The sequence below is a fragment of the Cervus canadensis genome, chromosome 11 (genome assembly GCF_019320065.1).
Source record: "Cervus canadensis isolate Bull #8, Minnesota chromosome 11, ASM1932006v1, whole genome shotgun sequence".
Classification (NCBI taxonomy): domain Eukaryota; kingdom Metazoa; phylum Chordata; class Mammalia; order Artiodactyla; family Cervidae; genus Cervus; species Cervus canadensis.
This window is the reverse complement of record NC_057396.1, coordinates 49,619,589-49,644,102: the sequence shown is the minus strand read 5'-3', so window position 1 is coordinate 49,644,102 and position 24,514 is coordinate 49,619,589. Positions and strand designations below refer to the sequence as shown.

Sequence of the window (24,514 nt, the reverse complement as noted above, 5' to 3'; positions counted from 1 at the left end):
GGGGTTCTGGGCAGAGAGAGCATCCTTTGTCTTCAACTGGACTCTGTACTCCCAAGGTCAGGCCTTGGGACATTCTCCGTGATAACATGTGCCAGGCACCAGGTAATACTTTAAACGTGTTAATTCATTTAGCCCTCACAGGAGCCCTATGAGGTGGATACTACAGGTCTGCAAATTCCGAATCCAGAAGCTCTGAGAGCCCCAAATTGTTCATGAGTTTGACACAGAATTCATCTAGTGGCAGACCTGGCCTGAACTGGTGGGAGGCGACTGATGCCTTAGTTAGCCTCTTGGTGAAAATAGTTTCCCTGCAGAGGTTTTAATGGGCTAGATAAGGGGTGCTGCCCCACAGCTGGCAGAAGGCATTAGAGAAGATATGGAAGAGGGACCACATGGCCTTTCTATAATTCAAAACTTCTGAATTCCACAGTATACCTGATATTGGGGTTTTGAACCCATCTTATTATTCTGACTAACAGATGAAGAAAGAGAAGTTAAATAACCTGCCTATAGTTGTGATCTGGATTTGTCATGCCAGCCTGGTTCAGTGGGTGGAGGGGGCATGGTGGTAACATTCACCAGCTGCTGGCCTTCCCATTTCTCTCATGATGCTTTTGTTTTGTTTATAATAATTTTATTTAGTTTTGGCTGTGCTGAGTCTCCATTGCTGTTTGGCCTTTTCTCTAGCTGCAGGGAGCAGGGGCCACTCTCCAGTTGCCATGCTTGGACTTCTCATTGTGGTGGTTTTTTTGTTGCGGAGCCTAGGCTCTAGGGCGCTCAGGCTTTAGTATGTCCAGTGCGAGGGCTCAGTAGTTGCGGCTCCCAGGCTCTAGATTACCAGCTCGGTGGCTGTGGCGCATGGGCTTAGTAGCTCTGCAGCATGTGGGATCTTCCCGGATCAGGGATCTAACCAGTGTTTCCTGCATTGGCAGGCGGACTCTTCACCACTGTGCCACCAGGGAAGCCCTCACGATGCTTGTGAACAGACAAATGGTTGGGTTTGCATTTAGCCTGGTGTTTGGGGCTCAGAAGTTTGAGGTCATGTCTGCTCACTCTCTGTCCTTCCTCCAGATGGAGTGGTTCTCGTGGATCCGGAGTATCTCAAGGAGAGGAGAGGTGAGCTGTGGCCCCTGCCCCCAGCCTGACCTGCAGGCTGGGGCCTTTCTGACTCTCCAGCAGAACACTGGCAACAAGAGAGGCAACAAGCCCAGCCCTGCCCCTCCCCACGGGTTCTTCCCGTGACGGCTCCAGTCAGCATCAGAGCAGGTGCTCCGGCATCCTGGGGCAGCCTCGCCTGTACCCACTCTGGGAGACCCTTTTCATGTCTGAGCCCTTTTACATCCACCCATTGCAACTGTTGCAAGGTCGGGGGATGCACACGGAGCAGGAGTTAGGGTCTTATTGTGCAGAAGAGAAGACTTATTCCTGATGCAGTCAAGGGATTGTCTAAGGTCAGCAGGAAGACAGGATGTGGGGGTTGGGTGGAACAAGACACTGGGCCTTCCAGACACCACCTAGCACTTGTTTGCCCACCCGCTACTCTGCTCCAACGTGCTCCTGCCTGGCCCCCATCGACCCTGTCAGGCCCTCTGCACACACGCCCTGGACTGCAGTGGGGGTGGAGAAGGACCGAACCCATCCAGCGGTCAGTCCCCGCCTCCTCCCGGGCCAGGCATCTGACACCCCTGTCCCAGGGGCAGCACCGCCCTCCCCGCGGGAGCCCTGGGACAGACCAGCAGGAGAGCTGGTTCCCGGGCTGCAGCTGGCACTCTGGGTGGGGGCATGTTTGCTTCCCTTCCTGGCCCCTCCTCAGCACCCCCTTGCTCCCACAGTCTATGTGACGCTGACCTGCGCCTTCCGCTACGGCCGGGAGGACCTGGATGTCCTGGGCCTGACCTTTCGCAAGGACCTGTTTGTGGCCAACGTGCAGTCTTTCCCACCGGCCCCGGAGGACAAGAAGCCCCTGACACGGCTGCAGGAGCGCCTCATCAAGAAGCTGGGCGAGCATGCCTACCCTTTCACCTTTGAGGTCAGGGACTGCCAGCCCCCAGGGCATCACCTCTAGCGAGCCCTCTGGGCAGACACATGGGGGCGGCTGGGGCAGCAGCTCCAGGCCACGCAGCTTCCCCAGCGTGGAAGGGCAGGGACTGGCACTTACGCGGCCCTGTAAGTGTCTCTTCTCTGGCCACGGCCAGAGGTGTCACCCTTACCTCTGCACTGCTACCCGGACCCTCCCAAGTCCAGGTCATCGGTGGGAGAAGGAGGGGTCGAGTGGGGTGCTGCAGAGAAAGAAGGAGTCCTTTCTGGCCCCCGGGTCACTGCAAGGCTGTCTCCTCCTTCAGACTGACTGCCCACTAACCCTGCCTCAACTGAACTCCCAGACAAGAATGACAAGTAGTGGATTTCCCTACTCAGCTGCCTTTCCACACCAGGATTCTGGATTTTCAGATCTCCTGTTTCTCAGACTCTGATTCTGTGATTCAGTGAAATCCCCTGACTGTGAGAGTCAGAGAAGGTGAGAGGATGAGGAGCCATCCTCTCTGTTATAGACATACTACGGCTGCTGTAATGAACCATTGCAAACCTAGTGGTAATTAAACCTGCCAATTAGAATACAAATGTGTTATTTTACAGTTCTGAAGGTCGGAAGTCAAAAACAGCTCTCATGGGCTAAAATCAAGTGTCAGCAGGACTGCATTCTCTCTGGAGCTCTGGGAGAGAAACTGCTTCCTTGCCTTTTCCTGCTGCTAGAAACTGCTCACATTCTTTGGCCCCTGGCCTAGCCCTTTTCCATCTTCAAAGCCAGCAATGGCCGGTCCAGTCTTTCTCGAATCCCATCACTGTGATGCTGACTTTTCTGCTCCCTGCTTTCACTGTTAAAAACACTGTGATTACGGTGGGCCCACCTGGCTAATCCAGGGTAATCTCCCCATTTTAGGATCCTTCACCAAATTACACTGTAAGACCCTTTTGCCCTTTTAGGTAACATTATCACAGGTTTTGGAGATTAGAATGTGAACATCTTCGGGGGGCATTATTCTACCTACCACAGTGCGCGTCATAGAAAGACCTTTTCAGCTCTTGTTCTGTGGGGGCTGGGATACACTGAAATCCTTGGCTTTATTGCAGTGGCTTATAGTCTAACATGAGGCATAGCTTAGCATGTTCTGATGGGGTAAACATGGTCTGTCCTGTGAACTGCCTAGTCTGATGGAAGGGACGTGGTCAGTCCTTAGGGGCCCTGGTCTGATGAATGTGTGTGGGGCTGGGAGATATGGAGAGGTCAGTGGTGAATATGACAGGTCTCTCTGTCCTCTTAACAGATCCCTCCGAACCTCCCATGCTCTGTGACGTTGCAGCCGGGACCTGAAGACACAGGGAAGGTGGGTCACCCCTGAGGGAGCATCTCTTTGGGCTCGGGACACTGTGTCCCCGGGTCCCCGACTCACTCTCTGTCTGGAGGGTGCTGGAATTCTCCCTGTAGCAGCCTCCTTGTGTGTAAGCCAGGCTGGTCCCACCTCAGATAAGCAGTCCTGTCAGACAGGGCGGCACGTATGGCATCACCCTCACCCCCTACACTGAGTTATGTGCCCAGGGCCTCTCCCGAGTCACCCTCACTGGCCTTGATGTTGGCTGCCGAATGTCCTCTGGAAAACCATCTGGCCTCACGAACCCTGTGTAGAGGTGCAGTCATCACTGTCTCACAGGTGCGGAAACTGAGGCTCGGACATAGGTGACCCCACGGGTGTTCCAGGCCTCGGAGCTCGGAGCCTGTTTCCTCATCTGTGAAATGGATGTGGTGGGATGTGCCTCATCATTTGGTCCAAAGGGTGGGGCGAGATGCTGAAGGGGTGCCCAGTGCAGAGTCTGCGTGGTGGTGGTGGTAGGGGGTCCTAAATAGGGCTGCTGAAGGGCTGCTTGTTATTTCTGGGCAACTGCCTTGATGGGGACAGTGCCCCCCAGACAGGCAGGACTCTGGAGCAGAGCTGGTCAGGGAGCAGCTCTGTGGAAGGGTCAGATGAGGGAGGCAGCTCCGCACAGGCTGAGTGCAGGGCTCCTAGTCAGACCAGGGGGTCGGGGCAGGGGAACTGATTTTCCGCATCCAGCAGCCTCGTTAAACGAGAGGGTGGGCAGGCCGTGCTCAGCAGAGCCGGCCCTTTCCACTGAGGTCAGCGACCCCTCCCCTCAGGCCTGCGGTGTGGACTATGAAGTGAAAGCCTTCTGTGCAGAGAACCTGGAGGAGAAGATCCACAAGCGGTGAGGAGGGGACAGCTTCTACCCGCCCGGGTGCGGGCTGCCTGCTGGCAGAGGGAGGGAGACAGGACTGGCACGCACGGTTCAGTCGGAGGAAGACAGAAGGAACAATGCCTGGAAGTGGGAGAGGAGGGGCCTCGCATTCCAGCCTTGGAAACTCCAAGGGCACGGGGAAGGCTGGCAGGTGGGGAGGGCTTCCTGGGGGAGGTGGCTCCGTTATCCTGACTCAGGCCTCAGCACTTTTTCCTTTGCATCACTGTACCCGCTTCCCTTATCGCCCTGCTTCTAATCTCTTCCTCTCCAGACTGCATGTCCTTTAATTTTGTTCTGGAAAAAAACCTGAAATTCAGATTGTTTTAAACAGTGAGCAAGATGTTTCCCGGCCAGCTTGGACCCCCATTTCCCAGTTCTTCTGGGAGGTCATCAGCAGGAGGTTGTGGGGGTGGGGTAGGGGGTGTCAATAGAGGCTTCTGAACAGGGGAGGGAAGTGGAGAAAGTGAACCCACCCAGGGCAGACAGAGGAGGTCCACCATGTCTCAGAGAGGGGAAGCATTTTCCTGGAGAGACACAGCCCTGGGCAGACAGACAGCCCAGGCTAGCAGCCAGAAATAGCTGGCCCTGATTTATGGGGTGAGCTGCCCAACCCCGCTCTCATACCTGCCCCTCCTGGGGTCGGGCTTTGCTTTGCCTCCTGGCAAGGCTGGCCAGGGTCCCCAACTCGGCGTCCTGCTGCAGGCTTCCAGAGGACGCAGCATCCTCTTAGGGAGTGGGCTGAGTTTGCCACCTGGTGGTCATATGATGCATTGCACATCTCTAACTCAGTTGGGCAACTTAACAGTGTGTAGGGAGATGGGACCCTTGTCCCTTGCTTCTCTGTTCCCCGTTTCTTCTTAAGACTTGCGACCAGGAGAAAGGAAGAGGGGTGTAGGTTGTGGTAAGTAGCCTACCTAGAGCAAGGAAGGGGAGGCAACATTGAGAGCCAGCACTCTCAACCTATTACCAATTTGACATTTTAAGTCCACACCAGAATTTGCTAATAATGATAGAACAACTCACACTTACCAGCTTATTAGGCACCAGACACAGTTCAAAGTGATGGACATGTACAAACTAATTTAATCCTCACAGCAACCCTAAGAAGTTGGTCCTGCTATCATCACCATTTTACAGATGAGGAGACTGAGGCATAGAGGTTAATTTACTCAAGGTCATATCATTAGTATGGGGAGAATTAGGGCTTTAAAAAAATGATTTCTTTTTTATGTAGATCATCTCTAAAGACTTTATTGAATTTGTTACAATATTGCTTGTGTTTTATGTTTTGGTGTTTTGACTGTGAGACATGGAGGATCTTAGCTCCCCAACTAGGCATGAAATCTACACCCCCTGCATTGGAAGGCAAAGTCTTAGCCACTGGACTGCTAGGGAAGTCCAAGAGCTGGGACTTCAACCTTGGTTATCCAGCTGTAGGAAATGGAGGTGGCTTATTTGAGAAGTGGGAATGCTGGGACACCACCTGACTGAGTCCCCACCCCCTCACCAAATCTTCCTGGTCCTGTTTCCTCCCTGAGCCCACCATGTTCATTGAGCCCCACCTCGTCTCTTGAGTGTCCATCCTCTCACCGAGTCTTTATGCTCTGTGCTGGCCTCCCTCCCCCTAACAGAATCCACGCCCCATCACTGAATTCCATCACCTCTCCACACCCTTGAATCTTCCTGGGGCCCTTGTCCCCTGTGTGTATTTTTATTTAATAGCTATTTAGTAGGTATTTATTATAATGGAAGCCAGCACTGTCTTAGATACTGAGAATACAGCAGTGAACAATTTAGACAAAAACTTCTGTCCTTAAAGCAGGAGTCCCCAACCTTTCTGGAGTCAGGAACTGGTCTCATGGAAGACAATTTTTCTGTGGACCAAGGTCGGTGGCTGGGTGGGGGATGGTTTAGGGATGATTCAAATGCATTGCATTTATTATGCACTGTTTTCCCATTATTATTACATAAGCTCCTCCTTTGATCATCAGGCATTAGATACAGGAGGTTGGAAACCCCTGCCTTAAAAGGCTCATACCATTAGCGACATAAGGGAATCAGAAAGTGAAACATGGTCCCTTTCTTAGCATCCTGGTGGTGGTGGTTTAGTTGCTAAGTCATGTCTGAGTCTTTGTGACCCCATGGACTGTAGCCTGCCAGGCTCCTCTGTCCATGGAATTTTCCAGGCAAGAATACTGGAGTGGATTGCCATTTCCTTCTCCAGGGGATCTTCCTGACCCAGGGATCGAACCCAGGTCTCCTGCATTGCAGGTGGATTCTTTACCAACTGAGCTACCAGGGAAGCATCTGCTGGCTACCAAAACACAGAGCCACATACAGTGGCCTCTGATGTGGTGGGAGTTCAGACCAGGAAAAGATCAGAGTGGGTGGATCTAGGAAGTTTGCTGAAAGAACAGGTGTTTGGCTGAGCCTTGCAGAAGGAAGCAAGTGAGGGCAGAAGCCAGAAGAGAGTGTTATAAGTTGGGACCCGGGGTATGCAAAGCTTCAGAAATAGGACTAGAGGGACCATCAAGTGTGAGAGTGAGGACCTAGAGAAGGCTGGGGACTCCCAGGATGGAGGAGGTTGGAGTGGGACCAGATGGTAACAGGGCCCTATGCCAACCTCTGCAGTTTGGACTGGAGTCCAAGGACATGGGAACCATGGCAGTCTCTTGAGCAAGAGAAGGATGTGAGGGTCGCAAGGGAAGGGGATGGAGGTGGGGGACTCTAGTCATCGTTTGCTCTGCCCGTGTCCACTAGGAATTCTGTGCGCCTGGTCATCCGGAAGGTCCAGTATGCCCCAGAGAGGCCTGGCCCCCAGCCCACGGCCGAGACCACCAGGCAGTTCCTCATGTCGGACAAGCCCTTGCATCTGGAGGCCTCCCTGGACAAGGAGGTAGGAGGCTGGGGCTTGGCATGGGTGCGGCTGCCCTCCCAGGGCTGGAGCCTCAGATCCCAGCTCTCTCACAGCCTCTGGGATTCCTCGGGTGGGAGCTTCTGCCTCCAGCCCGAGGACCACAGGGCTCCGGGAAGCTGAGACCTCCTTGGGAGATTTGGAGATGCGTCTGGGGACTGAAGGGGTGAGAGAGTGGGGCATGAGCCTGAAGGATGTGGTTGACTTCAGAAGTCAGTGTGCCTTCTGAAGGGTCCTGGGTCCTGGCCATCTCCCTGCATCCCCATCCCCCTTTGAAGTGTGAGCACCCCCTCTCCCTCTCGGGGACACAGTGAAGGCAAGTGCTTGGGCCAAGATACAGATCGAGGCTCTTCAGTGAGGTTTCAGAACCAGTTCCCTCACAGAGTGGGTCAGCCCCTCCCCACCTCTCTCCTGCTTCTTCCAGATCCTCCCACGTCTAAATTCCAGGCAGTCAGAGCTGGCAGGGACTTGATGTATCACTTACTCCAGCCCCTCCAATGGACAGCAGGGGAAACCGAGGCTTAGATAACGTGTCCAAGGCCATACCGCTCTCATCTTTATTATTGTTAGTATTACTGTTATTACTTTTGGTGGCCAACCCAGGACCGGAGTCCAGGATTGTGTTGCGCTTAGTCCCTCAGACGTGTCCTACTCTTTGCGACCCCGTGGACTGTAGCCCCCCAGGCTCCTCTGTCCATGGGGATTCTTCAGGCAAGAATACTGGAGTGGGTTTCCATGCCCTCCTCCAGGGGATCTTCCCAACCCAGGTCTCCCACATCGCAGGTGGATTCTTTACCATCTGAGCCACCATGGAAGCCCAGAGCCCAGAATTATTACCTTCTCATTCAATTATCTTTCAAGGTCCACAGAGGAACTTAAGTCTAACATACCTGGTGGCTTAGCATCAGTGGGAAGTGGCTGATGAGCCTGGGGCCAATGTCAGAGTGGCCAAGGCCTGGGGAACCCCAGGAGATGTGTGTGGGACCTTGTCTCCCTCCCCTTCATCTAAAGCTTTGGAATCCCCCCCACCCCACTTCTTCCACCTCCCAGATCTACTACCACGGAGAACCCATCAGCGTCAATGTCCACGTCACCAACAACACCAACAAGACAGTGAAGAAGATCAAGATCTCGGGTACCCAGGCAGAGGGCCAGTCCAGGGGGCGGGCAAGGGGACTCCTCCGAGGGGTTGAGGGCAGCCAAAGGCGCTCCCTTTGCTCACAGCCTTGTAAATAACTTCTAGCCTGAAGGGAAGACTAAGGCCTGCTCTAAGCCGAAGGGTAAGGCTTTTGAGGCTGGTAACACAGGCTGTTTACTGGCCAGGTAATGCGTTTACTGTTGAAGACCCTTCTTCTAAGTTCCCTCGACAGAGCTGTCCTTGAGGGGGAGATTTTTGGTTGTGGAAGGAAGTGGGCCTGTTCAGGCTGCCCTTTGGGTGGAGGATGGGTCCATCTCCTGCAGAAACTCCCGGTGGCCTCTGGCTGTTGCCTGGGGCTGAACATCCCAACGCAGGGGGCCTGGGACCCCTGGACTCACCCACCTTGTTTCCCTCTTTCTCTGCAGTGCGCCAGTATGCAGACATCTGTCTTTTCAACACAGCCCAGTACAAGTGCCCCGTGGCCATGGAAGAGGCTGAGTAAGTGAGCACAAGCCCAGCCTTGGACGGGTGGAATCAGCTGGGGAAAAGAGAAGTTATAGGTCCAGTAAACTCTTCTCCACCTAGCAGAGGGCCTGGCCTTAGACTTGCTTGCTACTCAGTGTAGATGGCCCTGAATAGCTTTTTTAAAAACCACCCAGCCACTTGATTTAGCTACAAGGAAATACACGCTCCAGTCAGGGAAAAGACCCACTAAAACTAGAATGACAAAATAAGAGCTAGTGAATCTGTGAGGAGTGGGACTATGGAAACCTAGATTACCTGGAGCCTTCTGAATTGGGGTTGCTGCTGCCCCGTGTGTGGAGAAGGAAATGGAGGCAGAGAGATGTGACTTGCTCAACCACACAGGGCTGGCCAGTGGCAGAGCTGGGGCTCCAAGGCTCGCTGCACCCCAGCTCTCTTATTGTTGAAAAGGGGCTGGGGGGTGGAGCAAAAGTAGGTAAAAACTGAACAATCCAAACACCTTACACATGATGGATGGAGATGAGATACAGCCAGTAAGGTCCTTATTGTAGAACTTAGGAGGTGAGTGCTCACTGCACAATTCTTTCAGTTTTTCTGTATGTTTGAAATTTTTTCACAGTAATACGTTAGAGGAAAAACAGGCCACACTGTCTCCACTAAAAAAAATTATCCTAGTCAGACAGCACAGGGTCAAACAGTACAATAAATTTTTAAAAACTTGCAGCTGCTTAGAAACCATGAATGAAGTTGTTGGATCACCCCAGAGTCACTGTTGTTTGCATGTGGAGCAGAGATGTCCCCTTTTGGGTGGCAGTGGTCTCCCTGCCAGAGCTGGGCCTAGAGGTGGACCCTTCACAGGGGAGGGAGGCTTAGAGCAGGGCTGGGCTCTGTGTCCTGGGTAGGCTAGGGGTGAGGCTGGGGTTGGCTCTGGGGGCATCTCCACACCAGTCCCCCTTCTTTCCAGTGACACAGTGGCACCCAGCTCTACGTTCTGCAAGGTCTACACGCTGACACCCTTCCTGGCCAACAATCGAGAGAAGCGGGGCCTCGCCCTGGACGGGAAGCTCAAACACGAGGACACAAACCTGGCCTCTAGCACCCTGTGAGGACTGCCCCACCCACCCCGGTCCCAGGCTCCCCACTGTGTGTTAGTCACTCAGTCGTGTCTGACTCTTTGTGACCCCATGAACTGCAGCCTGCCCGGCTCCTCTGTCCATGGGATTTTCCAGGCAAGAACACCCAGAGTGGGTTGCCATGCTCTCCTCCAGGGGCTCTTTCTGACCCAGGGATTGAACCTGGGTCTCCTGCATTGGAGGCAGATTCTTTACCATCCTCCCCCAGATGGGTCCACACCCGCCTTGGTCCCAGCAGGGCCAGCACAGGCTCAGGCTGCCCTCTTCCCGCCCATGGTCCAGGGCCCGTCCTCATGAGCTTGAACTGCCAGGGAAGCTGTCGCCCAATCTCACCCCTCTCCAGGGGTGCCCGGAGAACAAGAGGAACCACTCCACCAGGTTCCTTGAGTCAGTGCCTTGCCCAGGGGAGGGTGACATGGAGGGGCTTCATGCAGGAGGCAGGGGCTCCTGATCTCGTTGTGTCTTCGGTTGGATAGAGTGCATCCCTGAGGCAGAGCAAGGCTGGAAGGAAGGATGGAACGAAGAAAGGAAGGGAGGGAGGGGCTTCTGGAAGGGTTCTGGGAGGAGAGGATGAATGAGGACGGGGTCTGGGAGTACAGAGAGATGAGGGTGGTCAGCTGGGCTCAACTACATGTGGAGGTGTCCCAGAAGGTAGGGATCCCAGGGATCTTACCCCAAGATCACCACTGACTCTCTGAGGTCACCCTGCTCTAATGGAAACCAGCAGGTATGAGGACCCCTCTTGCCCTGCATGATGAGGTCTGGCCCTTCCTGGGGGCTGACCCACCTCTGCAGCGCCTCTGCCTACGATTCTAGCCCAAACACTGTCTCACCTGCCCTTGCATGTGCTACCCACTTCCCTTTTCTTCCCTGACTCAAATCCTTCTTGCCTTCAACACCTAGTGAACACACCACCTCCTGCAGGGTCTTTCCCTGTTCAGGCTCCCCTCCCTTCCCCTGCCCACTGCCTTCTCCTCTCTGCCAGCAGCAAGAGAAAGGGAAGCCACCCAGCAGGAAGCGCCCACCCCTCACCTCCTTGCTGGGACTCATGCTTTGGGAGGGACGGAGGTGGTTCCCAGGGCAGCACAGCCAGACTTGGAGCCCAGCGCTCTGAGTTCTTGCTCCCCAAGGGCAGACCTCGCCTTTCTCACACACTGGGCTCCGCCTGCACGTGGTGGCTGAGTGGTCAGGAGAGGGACCTATGGCGCTGCCCTGGTGCACCCCATCCTGCCGTGTCTCACAAGACCCATGAACCGGCTTCCCTATGTCGCCTTGCAGGTTGAGGGAAGGAGCCAACCGGGAGATCCTGGGCATCATTGTTTCCTACAAAGTGAAGGTGAAGCTGGTGGTGTCTCGTGGCGGGTGAGTGCTCCAGCCCAGCCCAGCCCAGACCCCAGAGGGTGGGCGGGAAGGTCCCTGACGGCCACACCCAGTGCCCCATTCTGCCTACTTGCTGGATCTTGTCTTGTTCCTCCTCTTCCTTCTCCTCCACCCTTTTCCCTCTCCTGCTTCAGAGGCTTTCAGCCCCTCTCTTTTCCTCCCCTCTTTCTCCCCTCCCCCCTTTTCTTCTTCCTCCTCTTTTACCTCCTCCTCCTCTTCCCTCCCCCTGGTCTGGGCACATGGGAGGTGGCGGAAACTTCCTAAGAGTCTCTGCCATGGGGTTTCCAAGGGGTACTGTGCCCCTCATCACATCTCAGGGCACAGCACCCACCACACCCCCACTTATGCCCAGGCTGATTTGCTGGGGAAGTGGCTCAAGGAGCTCAGAATCCTAGAGCTGGATTGGGGGTGCTCTGACTGTCCCATTTTACAGATGGGGAAACAGAGGCCAAAACAGTTCCCCACACATTTCCTGAAATCTCTAATCTCAGGTCACGGGCTGGTTGCTGGGGTAATGACGGTAAACCAAACATATTCCCTGACCCAGAGCAGAATCGGGTGGAAGCCCAGAAAGAACTCGCACTTTTTCCCATATACTGAGCCAACAGGTTGTTATATATTTAGGATTAGGATTTCTAATTTGTCAGAGGGATTTTTTTTTTAATTCATAAATTTCTTTGAAAAGATTGGAAAGCTAATAGCATTAGACATCAAGTCTCCTTTATTTTTAGAATAATGCCTCCTGCAGTGGTGGTGTATAATACTGGCCATGTATTACAGGACATCTCAGAATCGCAGATCTCAAATCCTGTGTCCTCTGACTCTTGCAAGACCCTGTGGGTCTTGTGCCTCAGGCTCCTTCTTGAGGCATCCTCAGGGCTTCCTAAAGTACATCCTTCTGCCATTGGATAGTCCCAGCTTCCCCAGGGCCGGCAGCACAGGGCTGAACTTGTGTGTCTCCTCTACAGATGAGGACCCTGGGGCTGCCCTCGCAGGGAGTTTGGCTGAACCGGGCCTGGTTTCAGTTCGCCTGACAGGGCTCACACCACTTCTGTATATCCCTGATGAGCAGTTACACCGGGGGTGGGTGGACTGTGTCCCTGGGTCTAATCTACCCCAGAGTATGGTGAATGAACATGCTTTCTGTTTTCTTCCTCTCTGAACTCTCTCCTGACCACTTCTTCCGCCTCCTCTGACCCACCCAGCCTGTTGGGAGATCTTGCATCCAGGTAAAGCCCCTCCCTTCAACCTGATCAACCCACCTTCCTGAAGGGCCCAGAGACCATTGTCCTGATCGTCCAGAGCCACGGGCCCTGGGTAGGAAGGACTCTTAGCACTCACTTTTTTGATTGCCAGGCTCAGGCATGTGTGGGGACTAGGACTGTCTCCGGAGGGGCTAGGGAGGTGCGGTTTCTCCTTTAAAACCTTGTCCTGCTCTTCCATCCCACCCAAGTGACAAGGACCTTTGCAGACAGCAAAGTGGGCTTCAGTGATCTGGGGAGTGGCCCCCAATCAGTCTGTTTTACAGGATGTTTTGGATAAACTCAGGCTTCGTGGCTTTCAAACCCTTCTACATGAATGAGAACTAACTGCTAGCTGAGTGTTGCTAAGAAGTCCTGAGGAGCTCTGCTTCTGTAGACAAGACTCCTTGGAACCAGCTGGATCCACGTGCATTTTCCACAAATTCATGTGCCCCAAAACCAATGGCTTTGCTTCCTCCTGTCCCAGGAAGCTAATATTGCTCATCCCAAGAAACCTTAGTCCGTAAGGAGAAGTGAAATTAATTCAATTCAACTTGATTCAATCTAATTCAGTAAGGAGTTCTTGAACCCAGACTTGAGTCCAGCCTTGTGAGGGAGACTGAGGTCCCAGAGAGGAATCAGACACACTCCCTGCCCATGATTGCTTGTCACCTGGTGGAAGGAAGGTTAAGGTCCACATTCTTCCGTCCATATTCCTGATGGCAGTCTCAGTCTTCCACTGGCTTCCATTCAGATAGCTCACTTTTCCTAGTGAACTAAAGAAGCTGTCCTCTTTGGATGCAAAAAAAAATAAAAATAAAAGCAAAAAACAAAACCAAAAGTCAAACAAAAAAGCCACATTGTTTCAATAGCTTTATGAAACCTCCGTGTCCCTGTTGAGGGGAAGTCATGATTCTGGCAGGCACAAGCCTCACAGTTTAGCCAAGCCTTTTACCTACAGTACCTCCTGGAAGTGGTTCTAGAAGGTGAGTAGAGTTCGCGCTGTTTTCTAGGTGAGCTCAGTGAGACTTAAAGATGTAAACTGCTCCTCAGTGCATAGAGGGGCTAGGGGAACATCCCTTCCTGGTTGCATAGTTGGTTCCCCTGACCACTTCATCCCCTGCTCCATCCTCCCCTCAGCCGGGCCCTGGCAGCAAAGTCAGTAAGGTGATGTGCCTGGAGGCGCTCACGGTTGACAGGGCCTCGTAGGGTGATGCTCCCCTGCAGAGCAGAGGAACTTTCCAGGCTCCTTTTGTCCAGAGTGGAGAGAGAGGGTGGGTGGAATCACCTTCTCAATTCTGAGATGTTATCACACAGGGTTAAGGGTGTGAATTAGGGAGTCAGAATCCTCAGCCTGTCACTTTCTTTTAATAGCTGTAGTGCCTTGGACAAGATACGTTTTCTTCTTGGTCTCAATTTCCCAATCTGTACGTTAGGTATAATAGTAGGGTTGTTGTGAAGGTTAAAAAGAGTGACTCTAGAGTACTGCTTGGTGTAGAGTCAGCACCTTATCAGCGTCTGTTCTTGTTATTACTCTGTCAATCAGGGCCAAGGGCAGAGAAGCCTGGTCAGAAGCACTGGCCAGTAGCACCACCTCTCCCATCCTTCCACCCCCATAGGGCTTCAAGGCTCTGAGCACATTGTAGACAACTCTGTGTAGACAATTGGGGCCTGGGTCCCATCCAGCCTGAATTTGAATAAACTGACCTCAGCAGCACATCATCTAGATTGCAGGGGGCTCGGGCCACCTGGGCACTTTCAGAGGAGCCCCCTGGAGATGTTGAGAGATAGGAGAGTGAGGGTGGGAGGAGTTTCAATCAAGAAGTTGGGGAGGGCGTTGGCAGGGGAGGCTGGGCTGTGACCATTGGAGGCCTGCAGGATCTCGGGGCACCTCTGGAGCCACCCGGCAAGCCAAATGCATGCTCACTGCCTCGTGCCACCTCCCAGCTCGTGGGAGCTCAGGGAGCCTTCTCAGGAAAGGGGAAGTTTCCATTCTTTCAGGAGCCAGAAGAGGTCTCCCAGTTCAGCTCCCAGAAAGGCTGATGCTCAGAGAGAGGTGGGACTGGGGCTTGGGGCCAGATTTCCTGCCTCTTGGTCCAGAGCTACCTCCTCTGATCACAAAACCTTTCCCAGTCCTCAGACTGATGGGGCATTGAGTCTGGCACTGAGTCTGGGATTGGGCTCAAGGCTCAACCTCTCTGGGTCTCTTTCAGCGATGTGGCCGTGGAACTGCCTTTCACCCTAATGCACCCCAAGCCCAAAGAGGAACCCCCACATCGTGAAGGTAAGCAGAATCTGTGGGTTTCTGGGATAGGGTTTCCCTGTCACCCCACCTCTCACTGAGTCAATCTTCAGCCCAGGGTCACCCCTCTTCCCCAGTCACAGGATCTTTTGTGAGGCCCACACTTCTGTTTGCATCTGACTCCCCGGTAGACAGAAAGGACTGGCTCTGTTCTCTGTGGGCTGGGGGTGGTGAGCGTGGTGGGAAGGGCATGCCAGGAGCCCTTGTCATGCAGACCAAAGGGTCTGCATGGATAGGATGATATCTGGCCACACCATCCCGGTGATATTTCCAAGTGATACCAGACTGGTCATATTTCATTAAACCTACAACTGTTTCAGTCAAAAGAGACATTGTAGCACGTACTCCAAAGAAAGAAAAATGTCCCCATAATTAAACTATAAAATGCCCATGACTGTAAAACATACCTCAAGTTCAGAGATGTGAAAATGTGAATAAATAGTTATATTAGAGTTAGTGAGTCAGGCATGTAACAAATGAATCTAAGTGTATTGGAGACATGCCAAAAAGAGCAGGGTCCAGGGATTTTTCTATTCCCCTGGTGCTGCTCCCTGGCCCTCCTCAGCTCTCCCTGGACCCTCCTCCCTGCATTTAGGATGATTTGAGGTGTTTCCGAGACCAGGGACCAGCCCTGGCTTCCTCACTTCCGCTTTCTCCTTTTCCCTGCCCTGCCTTAGCTTAGTTGTCCCGGGGTGAGGACCTGTGCCCACCTGCCCCCTCGCCCACTCAACAGTAACCCGTGGGCGGTCATCTGCCCTGTGTTTAGTTCCAGAGCACGAGACGCCAGTAGATACCAATCTCATTGAACTTGACACCAAGTAAGCAGAACCTTGCCTGCAGACATGGGCGGGGCGGGCCTTGGGCGGTGGGCGGGGCTACCTGGTTATTTGCATTTATGCTAATTAACCCCGAGGAGCAGCTGGTCTAACCCGTCTGCTGAGAGCCGCCTCTGCTCGCCTCCTCAGCAACCCGCTTGCCTGCATGTGACTTGAAGGACCCTCGGTGCCTGTTCCTCTTCCTCCTGCCTTGGTGGGGTCTGTCTTCCTCCCTCGTCCTTGCACGTCCGTCAGTCCGTCAGTCCGTCCGTCCATCCACAGCACCTGCTCGGCTGTCACAGGGCTGGTTTGTGGCCCTGGACTGGGACCCTCCGGCTTGGCTGGTGTCCAGCCAGTGGAATCAGGCTGTGGGGTGGGGAAGGTTCTGGGGATCTTCTTGTTTCTGACTCGTGAGGACCAGTATGGATGACCCTGTGGTCAAAGGCTGTCACCTCACGGGACAGTGGCCAGAGGGGAGGACCTGGGCAGACATCATGAACCACCTCCAGGGCCAAGCAGCTTTCTCGCTCCAGCTCCAAATCTATGCTTCCTTTGTCCTCCAGGAGATGTGTTGGGTCTTAAGTCACCCCATGGAGGATACCCCGGGCAGTTGGCTGAATTCTGTGGGGCTGGGGCCTGGAGAGTGGGCCCATGTGGACATGTTTTATTAGTAGAAGGGAGCTCACTGTTCTTAGAGGCAGCCCTTAGCCCTGAAACCCCACTCAGGCACCCTCTTTCTCCACTCACATTTTTTCTGCTCTACACCCCCATTTGGCTTTGCCTAGCCCCCACCCCAGCCCCCATAGACCCTGTGTATCCAAGATCCCTCAGGGTAGAATGTGAGCTGACCTTTCCCTGGAGAAAGGGCCTTTGGGGTTTTCTCAGAAAACAGGAATGCTTCCTGAGGGTAGTTCTTTGGGTGGGTGGATGGGGTTTCCTGGGCCTGTTCTTGGGAGACTCAGAATATGCTGTGAAACTGCTGTCAGCCTGGCCTCTTTGTGGAAATAAGTTCCTCCTCTGGCCCTAACCCTGCCTCACTCCCCGCCCCCACCCACAATTTGATGTGTGCCTGAACCCCAGCTTCTCCAGAGCTGGGTCAATTTCCAGCCCTTAGCAAACTCATGCTTCCCCCTGGTATTTCCGCAACTGGCTGGTCCCACTGTCATTGATGGGCATCCAGATGTGCTGGCCTGGCAGGCCTTTCTATCCAAGACCAGTCCCAGAAGCCGGCCTCTGGGTCCCGCTGGGCTGTGCAGGCTCTCTGACCCCTCTGGATAAGCCTCCTCTTCCTGCCCTGCAAACATGCCTGTTTCCTTGTCTTTCCTACCAGCGATGACGACATTGTGTTTGAGGACTTTGCCCGGCAGAGACTAAAAGGCATGAAGGATGACAAGGAGGAAGAGGAGGATGGTACCGGCTCTCCACGGCTCAACGACAGATAGACTGGGGCCGCCCTCCCTCTGGGCAGCTCTAGGACCACTCTCATGCACTAGGATGCTTGTTCGTCTTCTTCCTGTCCTGGCTCCCCTTCCCCTTTGTTCTTCCAGTTTCTACCAGGGGGCCTCAGCGGTCTTCCAGGTCATGGTGGCGAACCCCTGGCCTCAGGATTGGCCCCCATCACCATGCCAACAGGGCCACAGGCACCACCCTCACCCTCTCACTGCATCACTTCTCCATCCCCCCTCTTTTCCTGTTGACCCCCAGACAGGCCAGCACAGCTCTGGCCTTGGAATTTGACTCAGGATGGGGAGCAGAAAGGGGAAGATGGGCCACAAGGGTTTGGCAGGGTGGGTATGGGGGCTCAAGACACGTGAGAGGATGTGGCCACTGTCCCAGGTGATTAATACAGTTCTGGCAGCTAAAACATGACCGCTTTGAAGGCCACCCTCCTCTGGCTGGGAAGGGACAGACCCCTGGATAGATTTTCCACACAGTTCTGCTCGAAGTTCGGACCCACCAAACACCTGTCTTCTTCCTCCCTTATCCCTGCCCCCGTCTCTCTGTGACTGACAGTGACCTTGGTGAAGGCTTGTAGACCCCCAGGAATGGAGCAAAGCAGTTGGGCTGACTTTCTTACCAGCAGTTACCTAGTCTAAGGCAAGTCATGTGAAGTAGCCCAAGTCTATTTCAGTATCGTCAGGATGTCATATCCTAGCTGCCTTGTCTCATCCACAGATACGCACAGAGCAAGACAGAGAGAAGGGAGGGGTCTTCAGAAGGCACCAAGGTCTCGAGGAGGTGTCCTGAAGGGTGACTCTGAGATGGGGGTGGGGTGAGAAGATGAGAGTCTGCCCAGCTCCCTTCCTTAAGAGGGATCAGCGAGCTGGTGGGAAGCAAGGCTGAAGGGCTAGAATGACTGATGCCACCAGTGTCTTCCTGCCCTTGCAGGTCTCCAGGGCTAGACGGGAAGAGAGCCCCTGAGACCACTGTGCCCACAGTCAAAGCGGGTCCTTCCCTAGAAGGTGGAAAGGTCCACTGAGTTGTCTTCACCTAAAAGGAAGGGGGACTCCTTTGTTTTCATGGGGAAACACCCCCCCCCCAACACACACACACAGTGGCTCCGTGTCACGGGTGTGCAGTACCCATGGGCTGATGTTGGTGTGATTAGGACATGGGGCACACTTCCAGGGCAACAGGGCAGGCAGACAATGAGGCAGAAAGTGTTAAAAGTTCTCTGTTTTTCTCTGACCTTTGATGCTCATTGCTATGTGACTTTGGGCTGTGTGACTTTCCATCTCTGGGCCTCAGCACTTCACCTAGAAAACCAAGGGGTTCGACCAGATGATCACAAAGGGCCTTCCCAGCTCTTCCTCCAAGAATTTGTGAACATTGGGGTTTCTGGTCTGGAGCCAGAACCACTGATTCTGATCTGTCTGCCATCAAGGAGGATTCACTGAACCCCAGGGGTAGTGGGGCAATGGAGGGCACCTAGCACCACCACCCCACACCCACTCCAGGCCTCAGAAGGGCCCTTCTAAGCTCCCTGGGCTGGGGCAGGGTGGGCGGTTGCTTGATGTCAAGCTGTGGCTGTAGTGAGCATGAGCCGCTTGGCCCTAGGGACCAAGTATTACAGAAGGTATTTGTATTTGCTTGTATTTGCTGAGACGTGGCGGGGGGAGGGGAAGAGAGCTTGTGATAGGCACTGCCCTATTTCACACCCTCTTTGGATGTCCTGAAGTTTACCTCATACCCAATCAAATGTATTGATTAGAAGGGCAAGGGGGTCTCTTGCTCCTTTCTATCCCTGCCCCATAGTTGTGAAAAGAGAGATGGCCAAGTTTTATTATACAAGTTGGATCTCAGCTCTTCAGTCCAGCCCCTCCTGGGATGGACTTTGCAACCATTTTCGATGGTGAAATTACCCAGTTCATAGGCCTGGCACTGCACCCCAGCCCTTCCCTACTGAATCTCACTCCAGGGACCTCCACTCCATGTCAGAAACAAGTCAGCTTGGGACAGTCATCCTCCCCCAGTCAATTCTAGGGTCCCAACTGCATCCAGTCCCTCCCAGAGCTTGCTGGACAGTTTGTACCTCATTGGGCATCTGGAGAGTTAATGAATTGTTGGAACAAGGTATGGCAAGCATACACTCTTCAGGGTCGTCTTCTGGAACCTTTGGGGCTGGTATAAGACCCTTTAGGATTTGGGGTGATCACTTACCTACAAATAGACCTCTCTCCATGTCCCTAATGCAGTCACACAAAAGCTTTGTCAGGCTGGTTTCTTGACCTCCTTCCACCTCAAAATCACATTGACCATTTTGGGTTTATCACAGCACTGAAATGAAATTTTCCCAGCTGCAAGAAGCATCATGGGCCTGTTTAACCTTTTGTTTCCTCTTTGGGCCCAGGACTACAGAAGAGCAGTGGTCAGGTTCATTTGGCTTAACCAGGCTTGGCTGACAACTTCTCCACTTGGTGCTAAGCGCTGGAGACACAGAGTTGGGTCAGTCCCAGCCCCTGTCCTCAGAAAGCGGTCAAGGGAGAGTTACAGGGGAAGTAATGAGGGGCCATTGCATTCAGGGCTCCATGGTTGCTGCTAGCCCGTACAGTGCCTTGATGTGAGTTAGAAATGGTGCCTCTTCCAGGTGGATTCAACCCACTTAGGCATGCACAGCTTCCCAAGTGGTCACAGGCTGGCGTTCAGCCCCACATGTCCCTGGGCTGAGTGCCCTCCCACACAGCCATGCACGGCAGCAGTGAACACTCAGCCTTCTTACTGAGAAGGGCCCAGATGATCTTTCCAAGCCTCTGCTTGGCTCCAGACCCCACCCCTTCCTGCAGCCCCTTCTCTGCAGGGCCCCTCTCCATCTGGAGTCAGCCTGGTCCTGGTGAACCCCTGGAATGAAACGGGGGGTGGGGAGCCCCACTGGGCTCCAGGCACCAGCCCACAGTCCTGGCTGTCTCTGTCCACACATTTGTGGCTGTGCTGACCACGTCTCTCCACACTGAGACTTTGCAGTGGGTGGCATGTAGATAGCAGTCTGGGCAGGAAGGAAGAGCATGGCCTGGGTGGAAGTCTACAGGCAGAGAGCCAGCTGGACTTCCTCACCTTCCCAGCCAAGAGAGGAGTGCAGTCCTTAGGAAGGTAAGGACTGAGTTCTTTGGCTGGACTCCACCGGCCTCCTCAGAGCCCAGACCGGCAAGGTGAGCTCGCTTGGGTCTTGGTTCAGCTAGGGGAGTTCCTGACAAGCTGGTCCCACATGGTGCAGTGAAGAGTACCCTGGCCCAGAAGTCCATGATGCCTCTCCCCACTGGCTGTTGCCACCCAGCCGAGGAGCCTTGAATGTCTCATACAACCGCCTGGGTGTGGTTTCTCTAACTGTAAAATGGGACAGTCATTTCTTTCCCACCCAACTCAAGGGACTTGTGAGGCCCAAAGGAGATGAGAATCAGCTCTGTAATTTGCAAATGGCTGTTCAGGCCGTGGCCCTGCCACTGTGGGGGAGCAGCCCAGGGTCACACAAGAAGTGTGCTGCCAGTGGAGCCCTCCCACCCACCTCCTCCGTCTCTTGCTCCCGTCTCACTTAGGCAGAGGTCAACCAGAATGAGAGGAGGCCAGTTTGGCTTTGATGACCCAGCTGAGAAGGAAATTCAGACACTGTTCAGGAACGTCTGCCCCCCAGGCCGTGGTCCCAGCAACCAAGACAGAGAGACATGGATAGTGTCAGTGATTCGGGGGCTGGGTGCATCTTGGTGTCAGAGGCCAGGAAGGCTTGGATCTGATCCCAGGTTCGGAAGAGCCTCCAGTCCCCAGACCTAGCACAGCTGAACAGCCCCCCCCCCCAACTTCCCTGCTGGAGAACCCCAAGGGTGAGGTGGAATAGAAATTGCCTGCCCCTTCAAAGTGTCAGTCCCCCTCCAGGATCAACCAGAGCTGCCAATTGTCACTTCTTGGTGACACACGGGAGGGATTTGGGCTCAAGGAAAGCCCAGGCCTCTTAACTCTGAGATCTGAGTCCCAGCTGACTCATCCCTGGTGGTTTCAGCAGCCCACAGTGGCAGCTTCCCTCCTGCCAGCGACTGGGGGCTGGGCATCCTCCACCTATTCTGGAGGAAGGCATTAGGCCCCAGTCTTGAACTCTCCTAGGGTCCCTTGGACATAGGCGTATACTCGTTCAGATGTTTTTAAAGTCAACATGGACCAAAACAGACTCTCCCCACCCTCGTGTGTAAGCCTGCCTTGGGCCTGGCAATTCGTTCTGGCCCAGGCAGCTCCACCACTTCTGTCCTCCTTCCAGGACTGAAATGGCCTAACTGTGGAGCAGGATCCCCATCTCTACCGCTCCCCTGCAGACTCACTGCACAGTGGCTCCAGAGAGAGGCCCATTGAAGGGGGAACATTCTCCCCCTCCACCACCCATCACTCTCTTCCAACTCTTCACCCCAAAAGGGAAGTCAAAGCACAGGTCCCCGGGACCCATGATCCACAGACTCTGAAGCACTTGTTTTCTAACCAAGTGCTGTGGAACCCCTGTATTCCACAGAGCTTTGTCAGGGGCTGCTAAGGTGGGAAGATGGGGGTGGAGGCAAAGGCTATGTCTCCAGCCCTCCCCACCCCCTCATTCCTACTTCCACCAGAACAACTCTTCTTTTATCTGTCTTGCCTATCAAGGTTTCACCTTCAAACTTCTCTTGAAAAAAAACTTCAAACCACCATTCTGAGGTTTGATCCTAGACCAGCAAGCACAGGTTCTATTCTTGCTTTTCATGCTGGAATGGCCCCAGCATTCCAATACAAAGTATCTTCGTATTGGAACTTGCATCACAGACCCAGGCCCAAACATTTGCTTATTCACACACACACACATACATGTACACACATGTAAACATGCAAACACTTGATGGTTTTGTAGCTCACCCCCACTGAAGCTCTGGCCTGGGTTTGACTTGGGCGGGGGCCTGGTGCTGTGAGGATGGGTCTTGTCCCCGATAATGGCCCAGGCAGTGTGGGGGGCCGTGAATGAAGCAAAGAGGCCCAGCCCCACCCCAGGACTTGTGTCTGTGCCCCAGTGTGACACCTGACTTTCCTGACCCGGGCCCATGAGATGATAGAGAAGCAGTGTGATAGGAAAATAGAGTTGGGTTCTTCTTTAATATACAGCCAGGTGGAGGGAAGTCCAGATTTCAAAAAAGAAATGCTGAGGGAGGACTTTATGACCAAAGTCCCTCTTATGAAGGCAGGATTCCTCCAGATTCCTTTTAAGCAGCAAATCTCCCTGAAGCAATTCTGATAGGATTCTGTTCCCACATTTATAATCAACTGAGTGTGTGGGCTACAGGCGGGTCCCTGAAGAGAGGCTGGTCCCCCCACCTGCAATCCTCCAAATTCTCTTCTTGCTGGCCTGCCCCTCTGCCCAGGTCCCTCACCAGGGGTGACTAAGAGGTGGGCACTTTGGGGAGACCTGGACCAACTCTTGGCACAGAATCCTGCCTGGCCCCCACCCAGGGAATTCCAGGTGAAAATGTTAGACTTAGGACTCAACAAACCACGTGGCATGGGAGAAAGAGTGCCAAGTGCTATTCTGTGTTCAGTCCAAGTGTGCCCTTGGGGTCCTGACCTCAGTTCCCCCTTGTGTAAGGTGGAGATAGTGCCAGGCTTTGCCCGCCTCAAAGGGATTGCTGCAAGGGTCATGGGAGAGGTGGGTATGAAGGGGGACTCACCAACTCAGGATGCATCATGGCCTGCTCTGCAGATCCAAGAGCACTTGGGATCCGTGTAGGATGACCATCTTCCTGGAGCATTTCTGCTCAGTGTTGGGGTCTAGCCACAGTTGCTGGGGGAGGGGGCTGCCTCTTCCTTCCCAGTGGGAGCCAGCGCTCAGCCGGGGTGTGGGGAGTGACAAGTGACTGAGAACTGGTCTCCAGGTCTGTGGTCCTTCTGTTAAGTGATTCTTTTGTGATACCCTTATTCCTGGGCCACCTTCCAGGTTTATCTGTTGTACCTGTGGCATTCCTTATTATGTCAGATAAGTTATTACAGTTTATCAACTCTTAACAGGACAAATGAACAAAAGAACCATAAGTAGGAGACCATTAAAGGTCTTTTGTGACAGATGCCGACTGTGCTTTTATTTCTGTCTCATAAGCCCATGGCAGGACATAGACCAGAAAATGCTGTCTGGCTGCCCTGGACTGGCTGGGCCACGTGTTAGCTCCAACTCCAACCGGGTTCCTCACGGCTTCTCCTCCCCTCGCTGCCATGTAGCAGCCTTAGGGGAGTTGCAACTGGGGGAGTTGCCAAACCTCTGACCCGTCTCAGACCCCACTGGATCCCGTGACTTTGCTCCTAGGATAAAGCCATCCCATCTTCTCTTTGGCGTTGCTGACCTCTTCAGCTGGAGTGCTGCCCTGGTTCTTATTCAAGTCTCTTCTGCTCTGTTGGATCTCCCCAAAGTCACTTGGGTTTTGTATGACTTACCTACTGCCTGTTTGAAAAGAACTCATGGAGGAGTGGTGGTACGGATGAGGAAGATTCAGAGTCCTAAATGACAGGATACTGTATTCATACGAAAGGAAGGTGCTGCTGGATACAAGATAATTTCTCTAGGAAATTGGTCATATATGTGGAACAATTTTTTTTACACTCCTGTAAAATAATGTGCAGCTTAGATCAGTGCATTGCCCTCCTGGTTGGCCAGAAGCTGGTCTGTTTCCTCTGACTCTCCTTCCAGCTAGAGAAGGGTGATGGAAAGACACTGTCAGTGTCTCCTGAGTCAGGAGACAGGAGCTAGAGCTTTGATTCTGCCCTCCCTCATGGACTGTGTCAGTCCAAGTCCAGATAAACAAAGCCTATGCCAGTATTTAATCAGATCAAAGAAACTGGTTATAAAAATGTTGCAAGAGTTGAAAAGGGCAACCCAGGTACAACAGGAAATGACTACCACCTGTAGGGTGGAAGGACAGGGAGAGGAGGTGGTGTTACTGAGCCAAGGACCAGGGAAGCCCAGCGGGGATGTGGAGGGAGAGGGTATCTGATGAATCCAGACCAGAGAAGAAAGACCTCTATTCCTGGGATGCTTCCAAAGCAGAGTGGGAGAAATACTCTGTGGTTTCTTCTCTCCTGCCCTCCTATTGGCAGACTCTTAATTAGAAGCTAATATTCACAGAATGGGGGAAATGTAGCCTACAATGGTCAATGCCTTGCAATATAGAACAGGAGAAAATCAGGGGATTAGATCTGAGACCAAATAGGCAAATGACCAGCTCTTTAATATTCTCATCAAAAAAACAGAAATAATCCTATTGGCCTGGATACCACCATTTAGGAGCGCCCTGACACCTGAACAGGAATCTAAACATAGGAGAGGTGTTTACTATTG

General features: G+C 53.4%; 1 protein-coding gene across 5 annotated transcripts in view; it reads left to right on the top strand.

Annotated features, from left to right (window-relative positions):
* ARRB1 (arrestin beta 1) overlaps window positions 1–23,249 on the top strand; it is a 78,630-nt gene extending 55,381 nt beyond the window's left edge. For 4 of the 5 annotated variants that reach the window (XM_043481069.1, XM_043481071.1, XM_043481066.1 and 1 more), the window contains exons 4-16: window positions 1,072–1,116; window positions 1,833–2,029; window positions 3,324–3,383; window positions 4,190–4,257; window positions 7,048–7,183; window positions 8,252–8,336; window positions 8,765–8,837; window positions 9,787–9,924; window positions 11,234–11,317; window positions 12,541–12,564; window positions 14,790–14,860; window positions 15,645–15,696; window positions 17,024–23,249. In XM_043481069.1, coding sequence (XP_043337004.1) covers window positions 1,072–1,116; window positions 1,833–2,029; window positions 3,324–3,383; window positions 4,190–4,257; window positions 7,048–7,183; window positions 8,252–8,336; window positions 8,765–8,837; window positions 9,787–9,924; window positions 11,234–11,317; window positions 12,541–12,564; window positions 14,790–14,860; window positions 15,645–15,696; window positions 17,024–17,135 — 1,145 coding nt within the window. In that variant the 3' untranslated portion in view covers window positions 17,136–23,249. The remainder of the gene's footprint in view (window positions 1–1,071; window positions 1,117–1,832; window positions 2,030–3,323; window positions 3,384–4,189; window positions 4,258–7,047; window positions 7,184–8,251; window positions 8,337–8,764; window positions 8,838–9,786; window positions 9,925–11,233; window positions 11,318–12,540; window positions 12,565–14,789; window positions 14,861–15,644; window positions 15,697–17,023) is intronic. The other variant, XM_043481067.1, reaches the window with a different exon arrangement.
* Window positions 23,250–24,514: the final 1,265 nt, after the last annotated feature.